Consider the following 13,182-nt stretch of genomic DNA (forward strand, 5'->3'; position numbering starts at 1 on the left):
TCGAGGAAACCTCCCGCGGGAGGGACGGGCCCCACCGGACGCACGGCGGCCGAGGAGCTTCGTCCGGTTGACGCTGGCTCGGGGCGACACGCGGCCCCGCGGTCCCCGGGGACGGCCCGTGCCACCCCCGGGCTGGGCAGGAGGAGGCTGGCCCCGAGGGTGGCGGCACCGCGGATGGCACCGCCTGTGAGGGCACGGCGGGGTGGAGCTCAGAGGGTAGGAATGAATGGGGTGGGGGTCCCCCTCGCCCTGTGGACCCTCCCGGAGTGGAGTGCAGCCGTGGGGTGAGGCGTGCAGCCCCCGGCCCCGGCAGGAAGCCGGCAGGGAGGATGAAGCACCATTAACGCGTGTCGCTAAGGAGCGGGATGGCAGCAAAGCGCTGCCTGACTGTCCCCACGGCACCGCATCGCAGCCTTGGGAAACTGCGTAACAAGCACGGCAATTCTGGAGTCCCTCTGCCACCTGTCCCTGCCTTGCCCCTGATGGGGACCCCGCCCTGCCCCTTCCTGGGCTCCTCTCACAGGGCGGGACCAGCGGGTGATGCCAGGCACGGGCAGCCCGAGGCATTGGTGACAGGAGCGTCCCAGGGCTCAGCCGGAGGGAGCGGGTGGCCAGGGGTCCCCCCGGCTCTGCCGCAGCTGCAGGTTGGTGAGGGACAGGACAGTGGGACACGGGGCAGCAGGGCGGGACACGGGACAAGGGTGTGCGGCTCCACGGCGCGGTCCTGGTGCCACCTCGTGGTGAGCAGGGCCCCGGTGCCACAGCTGGACAGGCGGAGCGGTGCCACGGCAGGTGTGATGGTGACACTGCCGGACACACCAGACAGCGTGGGGACACAGCTGGACAGTCGGAACAGTGACACAGCCAGCCAGTTGACACAGCTGGACAGTCGGAACAGTGACACAGCCAGCCAGTTCAGTGACACAGCTGGGCAGTCAGAGCGGTGACACAGCCAGCCAGTCACTGCAAGGGCAGGTGGGTAAACACCTGTGTGCCCAACAGGCCATGAGGTGCCGCTGGGAAGAGGCAGCAGCTCAGAGGGTTCCTGGTCCCCACACAGATCCAACTTTGTCTGGCCTTGAGCCGAGCCTGTGAGAGCTGGGGTGCAGGGACCCCAGGCCCAGGAAGAGGGAGGCACATCCCAAAGATCCTCATGGGCTGTGATGAGCAGTGATCCTGTAGGGAGTGCTCTGGGAAGCCTGGGAGGGTGGGGATGTGAATCTATGGGAACAAACGTTTTGGTAGGGCCTATTGCAACAGATCAAGGCAGGGTGGTTTTAAATTAAAAAGAGTCGGTGTGGATTAGATAGAGGGAGGAAAATCTTCCCTATGAGGGTGGGGAGGCCCTGGCACAGGTTGCCCAGAGCAGCTGTGGCTGTCCCATCCCTGGAAGTATCCAAGGCCAGGCTGGAAGGGGCTTGGATCCACCTGGAATAATGGAAGGTATCACTGCCCATGGCAGGGGGTCAAAACGAGAGGATCTCTAATGTCCTTTCCAGGCCCAACCAGTCTGCAACTCCATGACCTGTCCTGGGTGGGGACGTGCACTCATCCCTGGAGATCTGTGTTCATGTCAGGGGTGGACACCTCCAGTGCCTGTGGCAGCAGGTCTGCCCCTCTCCCAGCCTTTCTCTCCACAACCAGAGCCATTAAAGCCGCTGGAGGAAGTAGCTATGCAATCAAAGTGACAGACCTCGGGGTCAAGGCTCCTTATGATGAAGATAATGAGGTTTTATCAAGGCAGATGCACAGAGGTGGGCTGCTGATCGGTCCTGGAGGGACAAAGGGCACATCCTAGCAGGATCCTCCCATGGAGCACAGGTCCCTGTGCGGCCCCAGCAGAGGCTGGTGGTGCCAGGCACTGAACAGGGGCTGGTGCCCCCCTGCACCCCCCTGCATGGCTCCATGTCCTCTAGAGAAGGAGGGATGACTTTGGGGCCTGATTGGCTTGGGGGACATCTGGCCCTCACCCCAGAGATCTCATGTCAGCTCTCCACAGATCCAAAACACGGGTTCCTCAGGGAGCAAAGCCTTTCCCTGAGTTCTCACTGGCTATCAGGTGGTGCCAGGCTTAGTTGGCACATTCCAACTTCTGCTCCTGCAGGATCTTTGGACTTTGTGCTGATTCTGCTGTTTGCTTTTATTTAGCAGCAGAATTCACTTTTCAAAGGGACAAACCCTGCTCCCCACTCCCTGTATCTGCTGAGGCCTTGTCCCTCCCACTCCGCATCCCTCTGCCCCTGGGGCAAAGGCACAGGAGGAGGGACCTATCACGCACAGTGTCCCCTTGGTGCCTGGCCGGGGCAGCCATGTCCCCCCCGCTCTGGATCGCAGCCTGGGCGCTCCTGCTCCACGGTACGGCAGATGGCAGGCGGGGCGCTGGGGTGGGACGGCACATCTGGGGACACCAGGAACCAGATGTGGAGAACGTGGGTCCACCCCAGGGTAGGAGCCAGACTGTGTCTTGGGGCTCACCCTGCCCGGCTGCCTCAGGGATGGGCCTGGGGCAGGCAAGAAGCAGATGCAGCTGCAGACACTGGTACCCAAGGCCCCTCATGCTGAGGATGACCCCATCACGCATTGTCCCACGGACCCAAGCTGTGTGCCCCTGGCCCAAAGTGAGAAGCCAGGTGCCAGCTGGTGATGGAGAGCCCAGGGAGTGGTGGTGGGACCCCATGCCAAGCAGCCCTGGGGAGAGGTCAGGTCCAGGACATGGCCCCACCTCAGCCAGTTCCTCCCACAGCCCCAGGGCTGGGATGCTCCAGGCAGGCTCCTGCCAGCCCCTCCGTGCTCCGTGCTGGGCACAGCTTCTCCCCGTGATGATCCCACTGTACCACGGGCACCGGGAGATTTATCTCCTCTTGAACCAGGGGATGACGTTGCTTTTCATCCACTATTTCTGAGGCTAAAAACACCGGGTTTTGCAAAAAGCCCCAAGCTTGGCTGGCTGGTGTTTGGGGCTGAGGACGAGGGTCACAGCTGCCTGGTGCAGTTCCGGGCTGGAGCAAAGGTCCAGCAGGCCCCCAGGCTGCAGCCTGAGGCTCCCGGGTGTCGCCGTGCCCACAGGCTGTGCTGCAGGGCGGGCGCCACAGGCTCCTTCCACCAGGAATGACATCCGGGCTTGCTCCGCGGACCCACCAGTGAGCCTCCCCTTGTTCCCCCTCCCTGTTCCTGAGACCCCCGGCACGGGGTCCCCCCCCAGTCCCAGCACGTCTCCCTGTGCCACCAGTACCTGCCACGGACGGCCACCAACACGACGGCGCGTCTGGCCACGCTGCGGGGCATCATGCGGACCCACAGCGTCCACGCCTACATCGTGCCCTCCACGGATGCCCACATGGTAAGGCGGGAGCCCCCCGCACCCCCGGGGACCCGCTCCCTGCCCACAGCCACCTCTCACGGCTCCATCCCGGCTCCAGAGCGAGTACATCTCCGAGCGGGACGCCCGGCTGGGCTGGCTCACCGGTTTCACCGGCTCTGCAGGTGAGGGCATCCCCCCAACCCTCGGGTCGCTGCTCGGGGGGCTGGCACCCGCCTGCTGGTCCTCATTCCTGGGATCCATGTGCACGGCATGGTCCCGGTCCCTGAGAGCCGCTGGGGGTCCCTGGCAGCTGCAGGGAGAGGGAAAGAGGTGAGCCCTGAGCCCCCAACGCTGTCCCAGGCACCGCGGTGGTGACGCAGGACAAGGCTGCCCTGTGGACTGACAGCCGCTACTGGACCCAGGCGGAGCGGGAGCTGGACTGCAACTGGGAGCTGCAGAGGACAAGTCAGTGGGGGCAGGATGGGGGCCCGCTGAGTCCCCAGGGACCCCCCAGGCCCTGCCACAGCCACCTCTGGGCTCAGCGTGGGCCGGGACACACTGCAGATCCGCGGGGCCACCCAGCTCTCTCCTGCAGTCTCGATCGAGTCCATCGGGATGTGGATCCTGAAGGCGGTTCCTGCGGAGGGGAAAGTCAGTTTGGACCCCTTCCTCTTCTCCATCGGTAGGGCTGGCTGACACTGTGGGTCACCCTGCCCACGGGAGGGCAGCGCCTGGGTGTGGATTTACCAGGAGCCCAAACCTGCGGGCTGCTAACCCCCCAGACACCTGGAAGAGCTACAGCCGGGCTCTGCACGGCTCCGGCCGGACCCTGCATCCCCTCGAGACCAACCTTGTGGATCAGGCATGGGGTGACCAGAGACCCCCTCCCTCCTCCAGCGAGATCTACAGCCTCCCAGCAGAGTTCACAGGTCTGACCCCAGCCTCCCGCAGCACCCCCAGCCTGGGGCCGCGGTGGTCCCTGCACTGAGCCGACCACTCGCCCGACTCGCAGGGAGGAGCTGGCAGGAGAAGGTGGCTGGGATCCGGCAGCGGATGGAGCAGCATGTGCGGCGCCCCACAGCCGTGCTGCTGTCGGGGCTGGAGGAGACGGCCTGTGAGTACCCACGGTGGGGCCACGGCAGGGGCCGTGGGCTCGAACCCTGCTGGGGGGGAGGGCAGTGGCAATCGCGGGTGCAGAGGTCTCGTTCCTGGCAGGGCTCTTCAACCTCCGCGGAGATGACATCCCCTACAACCCTGTCTTCTACTCCTACACCCTCCTGACCAACACAACCATAAGGTGGGCAGTACATCCCTGTGGGCACGGGGCCTGGAGGGGGCTCACTACCCACCCCCTTCCACCCTTCCTTTCCTGAGCCAGCCCCCACAGGACCTTCCTTTCTGCCCCATTGCCCATTATCCCCAGAGCCACCCCATCCTGCCATTCCCAGCCCCACTGCCTGTCCTTCCGAGCCACACATCCTTCCCAATCCATCCCCTCGCTCCCAGGGCACGGCACACTCCCTTTCCTCACAGCCTGAGTTCCTCCCGTTCCCAGCCCAGCATCCCCTCACAGCCGCCCGGGTCCCTCCTCTCTGCCGGCGTGGCCGGACTCGGGGGGACCAAAGGCAGCAGCTGAGCACCCCGTCTGTGCCCACCCCATCCCGCTCCCTCCCCAGCCTGTTCGTGGAGGAGTCCCGGCTCTCGGCGGCGGCGCGGGAGTCCCTGCGCTCGGGCTGCCCGGGGCCGCTGTGCGTGGAGCTGCAGGAGTACGGGCAGGTGAGCGCCCACCTGCGCCGCTACGCCCAGGGCAGCGTCACTGTGTGGCTGGGCACCGAGTACACCACCTACGGCCTCTACGCCATCATCCCGCAGGTGGGCACCGAACCTGGCCTGCGTCCTGCAGGCTCAGGGATGGCCCCATGTCACCTGTCGCCTGAGGGGACACGTAGCTGTGCCACATTCTGTCTGCCCTCACAGGAGAAGCTGCTGGAGGAGAGCTACTCGCCTGTCATGATGGCCAAGGCTGTGAAAAACACCCATGAGCAGGAGATGCTGCGAGCTGCGCACGTAAGGGCTGTCCCCCTTCCCACAGAACAGGGGGCAGACCGGAGGAAGCAGGGTGCTGATGTCCCCTCCCCGCTGTCACCCCAGGTCCGGGACGCGGTGGCCGTCATCCAGTACCTGCTGTGGCTGGAGAAGGCAGTCCCCCAGGGGCACGTGGACGAGTTTTCGGGGGCTCAGCAGATAGATGCATTCCGCTGGTCAGTGCTGCCCCCGGGGCCTGCCCTGCCCAGTGAAGGGCAGCCAGGGGCCCCCAGCACCTCCCTTCCTCCCTGCTGCCTTCCAGGGCCCAGGAGCACAGCCGTGGGCCCAGCTTCCAGTCCATCTCGGCCAGCGGGCTCAACGCAGCGCTGGCTCACTACAGGTATGGCTGGGGCAGCGGTGGGCAGTGGGCAGGGGGTGGTGGGCAATGGGCAGGGTGTGGTGGGCAATGGGCAGCTGGGAGAGGGCTCTGACCCCTCTCCCCTCGCAGCCCCTCCAACGGGAGCAGCCGGATGCTGTCTGCGAGAGAGATGTACCTCTTTGACACCGGAGGGCAATATCTGTGTGTAGCTTTGAACGAGACCCCCCCCCACCACAGCCCCACATCCAGGGCCCCCCATAGTCAGTGCTGGGGCTGCATCAGCCCTTTATGATCCCCCCTTTGCAGGGATGGGACAACAGACATCACTCGCACAGTGCACTGGGGTGAGCCCACCCCGCTCCAGAAGGTACCAGCCCCTCCCATGGCAGCCAACATCCCCCTGTACTGCCCAGGGCACCCCTGAGATACCCAGACCCCCCTGCACTGCCCAGCACTCCCTGTGGCACTCAGCATACAGGCCTGGCCAGGGCTGGATGTGCAGGGGTGGGTGTCTGGGTGTCACTCACCCCCTGCTATTCCCTACAGGAAGCCTACACCCGTGTGCTGATGGGCAACATTGACCTCTCCCGCCTCATCTTCCCATCCAACACAGCAGGTGGGTGCCAAACCCAGCGTTGGCCCTGCACAGAACCCCTGGCACAGCGAGCAGGAGGGCACAGGGGAGCCCCATAGGCTCCTTGGCCCCCATCCCACCTCTTCACTCCCCAGGGAGAACAGTGGAGTCCTTCGCCCGCCGGGCACTCTGGAATGTTGGACTCAACTATGGCCATGGGACCGGCCATGGCATTGGCAACTTCCTCTCAGTCCATGAGTGTAGGTGTCACCAAAACTGGTGCTGGGCATATGGGCTGAGCTACGGGGACAGGGACAAGGACAGGAGCTCACTGTGGGCTTCCCAGCAGAGCTTCTGTAAAGAGCCGGGAAATCCCTGCTTGCAACACCCCCATGATCCTTGCTGAGAGGTGGTCCCAAGCTCCTTACTGGGATGATCCTTGTCCTTGTAGTGGTCCTTGCCATGGTGGCCCCATAGTCCTTGCCCTGGTGGCTCTGTGGTCCTTGCTGGGGTGTCCCTGCAGCAGGTGCCATCCACAGAGTTCTAACCCGCCTTGTGTCCCTGCAGGGCCCGTGGGTTTCCAGTCCAACAACGTGCCACTGGAGGCTGGCATGTTCACCTCCATTGGTATGTCCTGGCACCCCAACTGGTACCCCGGCTCTCTGGGACAGCCCTGGGCACAGAGCCCAACCAGGGACGGGGTGTCAGCTCTTAGGCGTGCTCAGGGGCCAGATCCAGCCCCACTGGGGTGGGCTGGGAGAGCTGCTGGGGTTGGGGGCTCACCAGGCGTGTTCCCGGCCCTCAGAGCCCGGGTATTACCAGGATGGCGAGTTCGGGATCCGCATTGAGGACGTCGCCCTCGTGGTGGAGGCACAGACTGAGGTAGGGGAATGGAGACAGAGTGACAGAGGTGGCACACCATGGTGGCCTGCATCGAGTCAGGGGTGGGGACAACTCTGAGGGGGTAGGGGACACCCAATGACACCTCTCTGTGGCAGCACCAGAGCGGGGAGAAGCCTTTTCTGACCTTCGAGGTGGTGTCCCTGGTGCCCTATGACCGCAACCTCATCAACCTCAGCCTCCTGTCCCCAGAGCAGGTACAGGGGTGTGCTCAGGGTGGGGAGCAGAGCAGGGATGCGAAGTCAGCACAGGGGCTTGGGGGGTGGATGCAGGAAAAAAACAGGACCATGGCATGACGCTGGAGTGGGTAAATGAGGACAGAGCAAGGATGGGTGCATGGATGAAGAGGGGCAGTGAGCTCTGCAGGTGAGACCAGTGGTCAGGGTGTGGGGCAGCTGGACGGGGAGGGCCAAAGGCAGGGGCAGCACCCAGGCCACCCCCCCCGGCAGCTCCCCGTGGTGCCTGGCTGCAGATCCGGTACCTGAACTCCTACTACGAGAGGATCCGGGCACACGTGGGGCCGGAGCTGCGGCGGCAGCGGCTGGAGGAGGCGTACGCCTGGCTGCAGGAGAGCACCGAGCCCTTCCCGGTGAGCAGCGCCGGCCCCGCCGCCGCGGGCACGCTGGCCCTGGCCTCGCTGCTCTCGGTGCTGCTCAGCGGGCTGGGGGCCTGACCCCCCACCCGTGGCCCCACTACCCCCTCCCACCACGGCTGGGTCTTCCCCCACCCTCACTTCCTTTTTTTGTGGTGTATTCTATTTGTCGGCTGGGATTAAACAAAAGCAAGGCGGGCCCCGCTGTGCCCGATGTGCTGCGCGCTGCCTCGCCGCTGAGTTGGGGCTGGAGTCCGGCCCCAACCCCACCCCTGGCACCCTCCTTGTGCCACCTTGTCCAGCCCTGAGGCCACCAAGCCAACGCCGACAGTGGGGAGATGGATTTGGGCAGAGTTCAGCTGTGGGGCAAAAGATGGAGGATTTGGAGTGAGAAGAGGCAGGGCAGCCAGCCCGAGCAGGGATATCCCCGCGGGTGCCAGCAGCGGGGTGACCATGAGCACGTCCCACCTGCGTGCGAGGACCTGCGGACACGGGGGACATCCCAGACCAAGTGTCACGCAGAGAGCTTGGCTATCGTGTCCCAGCAGGATGAGCAGGCACGGGGGCGAGCACAACAGAGGAGTTTGGGACTGTCACCTTCTCCATGGGGGGGACGCACGATGCCCATTTGCGGATGGAGCAGCATCACCGAGGGGCGGCGGCGCTGCCAAGGGGAGGCAGGGCACGGGCAGCATCACCGAGGGGCGGCACGGCCCAGAAGTGTCAGGGCTCAGACACCGTCCCCACCCAGGGGCCCCGGGCAGGGCAGCAGCTCGCTGGAGGGTTTCCTTCCTCCTGCCCCAGCCCGCGCTTCGGCAGCCACCCCGAGCACGGCTGCAAGCGCCTCTCATGTGACCGCCGCTTCCTGTGCGCTCCCGGCTCGGTGCCGGTGCCGCGGGACGGGTCGGGTCGGGTCGGGTCGGGTCGGGCCGCGCTCGCCGCTGCCGCACTCTGAGCCCTCGCCACCGGCCCCAGCGCCATGCTGCGCCGCAAGCCTTCCAACGCCGGCGACAAGGAGCCGGGACACAGGAAGGTGAGTGCTGCGGCATCCCGGTGCCCTCGCACCGCCGATGTCCCGGTACATCCAGAGCTGCTCGAGCCTGGGCTGCCGTGGGATGCTGAGCAGGAGGGCTGGGCAGGGCCTCGGGGGCTGGGGCAGCACGGCAGCTGCCCTGCCGTCAGTTTGTCCGTCCTGCCACCAGCCACTGTGGCCTCGCCAGTGCGTGGTCCTGGCCTTGTCCACCTCCCACTCTGGCTTCCATCCTGGTGGGGCGTGTGGCTGGGATGCACGGCACTCGGGATCAGGTGCCGGTGGGACCCGCGGAGCTCTGCTGGGGGAGGATGTGGCCCCCCACTCCCCATGGCCTCCCCAGACGTGGGCGGCCGCCCGTCATTTCCTGGCGGGGGACATGGCTGCGGTGCGGGTGTGCAGCTCTCTTGCGCAGCAAGGTGCTGCGGTCGAGCCTGCAGCTCCGTCACGTGTGTCAGCTTCCTCCGGCAGCACCGCTGCGAGGTGGGAGCCGCAGGAGCGCCAGCTGCCAGTGCCACGGCCTCCCGAGAGCCCCCTGCGTGGCACGGCCGTGTGCCACCCCGCGGCTGAAGGCTGGAGCATGAAGTCACCAGTGAGGGCCAAAACTGGCTCCTCATCCCCTGCCGGGTCTCCTACCAGCTGGCACTTCAGCTCTTGCCAAGCTTTGCTGGGCTGGCATCAACATCTGCAAATCGCGGAGAGCAGGGGCAGTGCCTGGTGGAGAGGTCCTGCCCGTGACAGGCACAAACCCTGCCATGGCAGCTCCTCCATGCTGCCAAGCTTGCACAGGAAACCTGGGTGAAGTCCTCCTCCCTGCGCTGGGGTGGCCCATCCACCCTGGCCAGTCCCAGTGGGCATCCCCTGCCCTTGCCCAGCCACAGCCACTCTCACTTCCCCCTCCTGCTCTGCTCAGGGACAGCCCGGCCCCCCTGACTCACATCCAGGCTCTCCATGGCTCCTCCAGCCCCAGGGCAGTTCTGTCTCAGAGCTGCTTTATCTCAGCACCGAAGCCCTGGAAGCTTCAGTGTGTCTGGATCTGGTGGATTCAGGGCACTGGGGTGGGAGCAGGGCAAAAGCCAGCATCCCCTCTGCACGGATGCAGCTGGAGCTGGCATGAAGCCACAGGGGCTGTGCAGCTGGGTGTGGCACCGTGAGCCAGCCCTCTGCAAGGAATGGCAAAACCAAGGGCTCAGGGGTGCTCAGTGGAGCCAATGAGAAGGAGAATAAAGAGGGAACAGCACAGGGCCAGGCTGTGCAGGGCTGGGAAAGGCCTCCGCTACAACAGGAGCTGGCAGAGCTGCTTGAGAACAGAAATCCCTGTGATGGTGGTGGCAAAGCAAGCACTGTGGTGTGTGCACCTCAAGAGTGCTGGAAGTGGCAGCCAAGCTCACCGTGTCCCAGTGTGCCAGCACGCTGGTGCTGGCATCCAGGGACGAGGGACACCTGGGACCAGGTGGCTCTGCTGGCACCAAGGACATTCCTGGCACAGAGAAACCCTTCCATGTGAGACAGGCACCTGAGGCCATGGAGAGGAAGGCAGGCAGGGGGCACAGGAAAGACCCAAAATGGGCAAGGGGTGGAGAGGTGTGCCAGGACTGAGATCCAAAACCAGCTTTGATGGCTTAGGCATGGAGGTGGCACCAAGCCAGCTGGTGATGCTGGGGGTGTGCTCTCTGGGTTATGGGGTGACACTCACAGGTGGAAAACATGGATGAAGCCTCCAGGATTTTGGTCCTGGAGCTGACCCTGTGGTAGCAGCAGGGATGTGGCCCTTCACTGCCTGCCCACCTGTGCTGAGAGGAGATACAGAGCCCTGTGTGCCCCCACATCCTGGCCCATGTGTCAGGGTGGCATTGTGGCACAGCCCTGGGATGTTCCCAGCATGGCAGTGTCAGGCTTCACACCAGAGCATCCCTGCCCTGGGAATTCCGTGCCAAGCAGCTGCACAGGCACCAAGAGCTCCACATCCCAGTTCCAGGGGGTTGATGACACATGGCAGCTCCTGGAAAAGAGCAAAAAACTCCTCCCAGCACTGGCATCACCCTGGGATGGGCAGAGCAGCCCAAAGAGCAGAGAGGAGCTGGGGCAGGGAACGCAGGAAGAAGCCCATCTCCCACCTTTCCATCTCCCCCCTCACACCTCTGCCCCTGCTCCCAGCTTTCCCTACAGCGTTCCAGCAGCTTCAAGGATTTCAACAAGTCCAAGGTCAGCTCCCCCGTGTCAAGCGAGGAGTTCAACCTGGAGGAGAACGTGAGTTCCCAGCACCCCCGAAGCAGCAGCACCCCTTGACACCTCCTGCTCCCCTGGGAACAGCCCATTTCAGGGCTGGTTTCCCAAAACTCCTGGTCTTAAAAGTGGCCCACGTGTCATGGAGCAGCCCCAGGGTGCCAGCACTGGTGGGATTTGGGATCTCACAGCCCTGTGTGACCCTGCTGAGGCTTGCCCAGGGTGGGGGGCTCTGCCTTCACTCTCCATCGCTCTGGCAGATCCCCGAGGATGATCCCAGCGCTGCCAGGCCTGAGGAGGCCGTGCGGAGCAGCGGGACGAAGCTGGGCAGGAAGTGGCGGGCGGTCATCTCCCGCACCATGAACCGCAAGATGGGCAGGATGGCTGTGAGGGCGCTGGCCGAGGGGAAGGTGAGCAGGGGGCGTGGGGACACGCACAGGGGAGAGGGGGACAGCTCCCCCTCCCTCGGCCTGACCCCGGTACCCTCAGCAGGGAGAGATGGAGGCGGAGGGGTCCTCATGCCCCCTGTCCCCAGCCAGCAGCGTGGAGGAGCAGAGCCATGACAAGGTGCCCTTGTTCCTGGAGCTGGAGGAGGAGGAGGACGGGCGCCCGGCCCTCGGACGCCAGATGTCCAGCGGTGAGGCCAGCCCCGACGGGACACTGCCCCCATGTCCCCAGCCGGGCACATCCTGACCCCCTCCTCTCTGCAGGCAGTGACATTCCCAGCCCTGGCGATCCCAGGGACAGCCAGCTGCTGGAGGACACCGTCCCCGCCTACACTGGCCCCTTCTGCGGCCGGGCCCGCGTCCACACCGACTTCACCCCCAGCCCCTATGACAAGGACTCCCTGAAGCTGCGGGTGAGCCACGGCCACTGCGGCCCTGGGCAGGGGGGGAGGGTGGCCAGGGACCCCCTGAGCCGGGGCTGTTCCCTGGCTGTCCCCAAGCCTGTCCACCATCCCACGTCCCTTGGCCTAGAAAGGGGACATCATCGGCATCATCGAGAAGCCACCTGTGGGCACCTGGACCGGGCTGCTCAACAACAAGGTGGGCTCCTTCAAGTTCATCTACGTGGACGTGATCCCCGAGGAGACGGTCCCTGCCCGCAGGAGCCGGGGCTCCAGCCGGAACAAGCGCCTCAAGCCCAAGACCCTCCATGAGCTGCTGGAGCGCATCAACCTGCAGGTGAGGGGCAGGGGCTGAGGGGGACAGCAGCACCCAGCACGGCACCTGCAGTGCGACCAACCCCTCTCCCCTTCACTATCCCCCACCTCCTGGGTCCCCCCACCAAGCACCCAGCGGCACGGAGGGGACACGTGGGGCATTTCTAGGTAATGTGGGGTAAGTGCCCACTGTGAACCCACTGAGGGGGGAGCTACAGGCCAACACTGGGGTCAGGGGGAGCCAGGGGAGCCACCCAAGCCCTGCTCACCCCTACCCACACCCCCCACCCAGGAACACACCCCCACCCTCCTGCTGAATGGGTACCAGACCCTGGAGGACTTCAAGGAGCTGCGGGAGACCCACCTGAACGAACTGCACATCACGGACCCCCAGCACCGCGCCAAGTTGCTGACGGCTGCCGAGCTCCTCCTGGACTATGACAGTAAGAGCCTGGGGAGGGGCGGGGGAGCCCTGGCCGGGCACCCCAGCAGCACCACTAACACCACGGCCCTCTCCAGCAGCCAGCGAGCCAGAGGATGGTGACACCACCGAGGCCCCGCCATCGCCCTCAGAGCCCAAAGGGGACATTCCCCGGGACTCCGGCTGCTTCGAGGGATCGGAGACCCTGGATGGCAGCCGGGAGGAGGCTGAGCTGGGTCCTGAGGAGCAGCTGGGGGCTCTCTCCATGGCAGAATCCCCCTGAGCCCGCCGGCACCGCCACTTCCCGCTCTGGCCCTAACAGGGGGGCTGGATTGGAGGGGACGGCTGCTGGCGGGGGACAGGGAGCCCCAGTGGTGGCACCTCGGGGCCCGGCTCGGCCCCTGCACCAGAGCCACGTGCTGGGTGGACACGAGGTGCCCCAGGACATTTTGCATGGCACTGCCTGGCATCACTGCCCCAAGGCAGGAACTCTGGGCACGCTGGGGCACCGTGCTCCCCGCCAAGACACCACGGGCATTGGCTGCTTTTCCCAGGTTTACCGGCAGGCTCAG

General features: G+C 65.1%; 2 protein-coding genes across 2 annotated transcripts; both read left to right on the forward strand.

Annotated features, from left to right (window-relative positions):
- The first annotated feature begins 797 nt into the window (after window positions 1-797).
- Window positions 798-7,880, forward strand: XPNPEP2 (X-prolyl aminopeptidase 2). Its single transcript, XM_031504759.2, has 21 exons — window positions 798-943; window positions 1,645-1,754; window positions 3,177-3,340; window positions 3,420-3,483; window positions 3,662-3,766; window positions 3,897-3,983; window positions 4,084-4,230; window positions 4,314-4,415; window positions 4,517-4,598; window positions 4,978-5,173; window positions 5,279-5,368; window positions 5,453-5,562; window positions 5,649-5,726; window positions 5,835-5,906; window positions 6,012-6,072; window positions 6,252-6,321; window positions 6,435-6,539; window positions 6,847-6,906; window positions 7,085-7,161; window positions 7,278-7,376; window positions 7,652-7,880. Exons 1-21 carry the CDS (start codon window positions 798-800, stop codon window positions 7,850-7,852), a joined length of 2,226 nt encoding a protein of 741 aa, XP_031360619.2. The 3' UTR covers window positions 7,853-7,880.
- Window positions 7,881-8,682: 802 nt separating this feature from the next.
- SASH3 (SAM and SH3 domain containing 3) lies at window positions 8,683-12,910 on the forward strand. The gene is made up of 8 exons (XM_077786569.1): window positions 8,683-8,804; window positions 10,959-11,051; window positions 11,288-11,437; window positions 11,520-11,664; window positions 11,738-11,886; window positions 12,005-12,211; window positions 12,482-12,632; window positions 12,709-12,910. The coding sequence occupies exons 1-8, from the start codon at window positions 8,751-8,753 to the stop codon at window positions 12,891-12,893; spliced, it is 1,134 nt and encodes a 377-aa protein (XP_077642695.1). The 5' UTR covers window positions 8,683-8,750; the 3' UTR covers window positions 12,894-12,910.
- The last annotated feature ends 272 nt before the right edge of the window (window positions 12,911-13,182 follow it).

The sequence above is a fragment of the Lonchura striata genome, chromosome 14 (genome assembly GCF_046129695.1).
Source record: "Lonchura striata isolate bLonStr1 chromosome 14, bLonStr1.mat, whole genome shotgun sequence".
In the NCBI taxonomy this organism is placed as follows: Eukaryota; Metazoa; Chordata; class Aves; order Passeriformes; family Estrildidae; genus Lonchura; species Lonchura striata.

Bases quoted from the DNA above. Each gene is read 5' to 3' on its own strand.
- XPNPEP2 (XM_031504759.2), top strand. From the start codon at position 798: ATGGTGACACTGCCGGACACACCAGACAGCGTGGGGACACAGCTGGAC. The intron at 5,369-5,452 runs GTAAGGGCTGTC...CTGTCACCCCAG, and splicing joins AGATGCTGCGAGCTGCGCAC to GTCCGGGACGCGGTGGCCGT. The intron at 6,907-7,084 runs GTATGTCCTGGC...CCCGGCCCTCAG, and splicing joins TGGCATGTTCACCTCCATTG to AGCCCGGGTATTACCAGGAT.
- SASH3 (XM_077786569.1), top strand. From the start codon at position 8,751: ATGCTGCGCCGCAAGCCTTCCAACGCCGGCGACAAGGAGCCGGGACAC. The intron at 8,805-10,958 runs GTGAGTGCTGCG...CCCTGCTCCCAG, and splicing joins AGGAGCCGGGACACAGGAAG to CTTTCCCTACAGCGTTCCAG. The intron at 11,887-12,004 runs GTGAGCCACGGC...CCCTTGGCCTAG, and splicing joins AGGACTCCCTGAAGCTGCGG to AAAGGGGACATCATCGGCAT.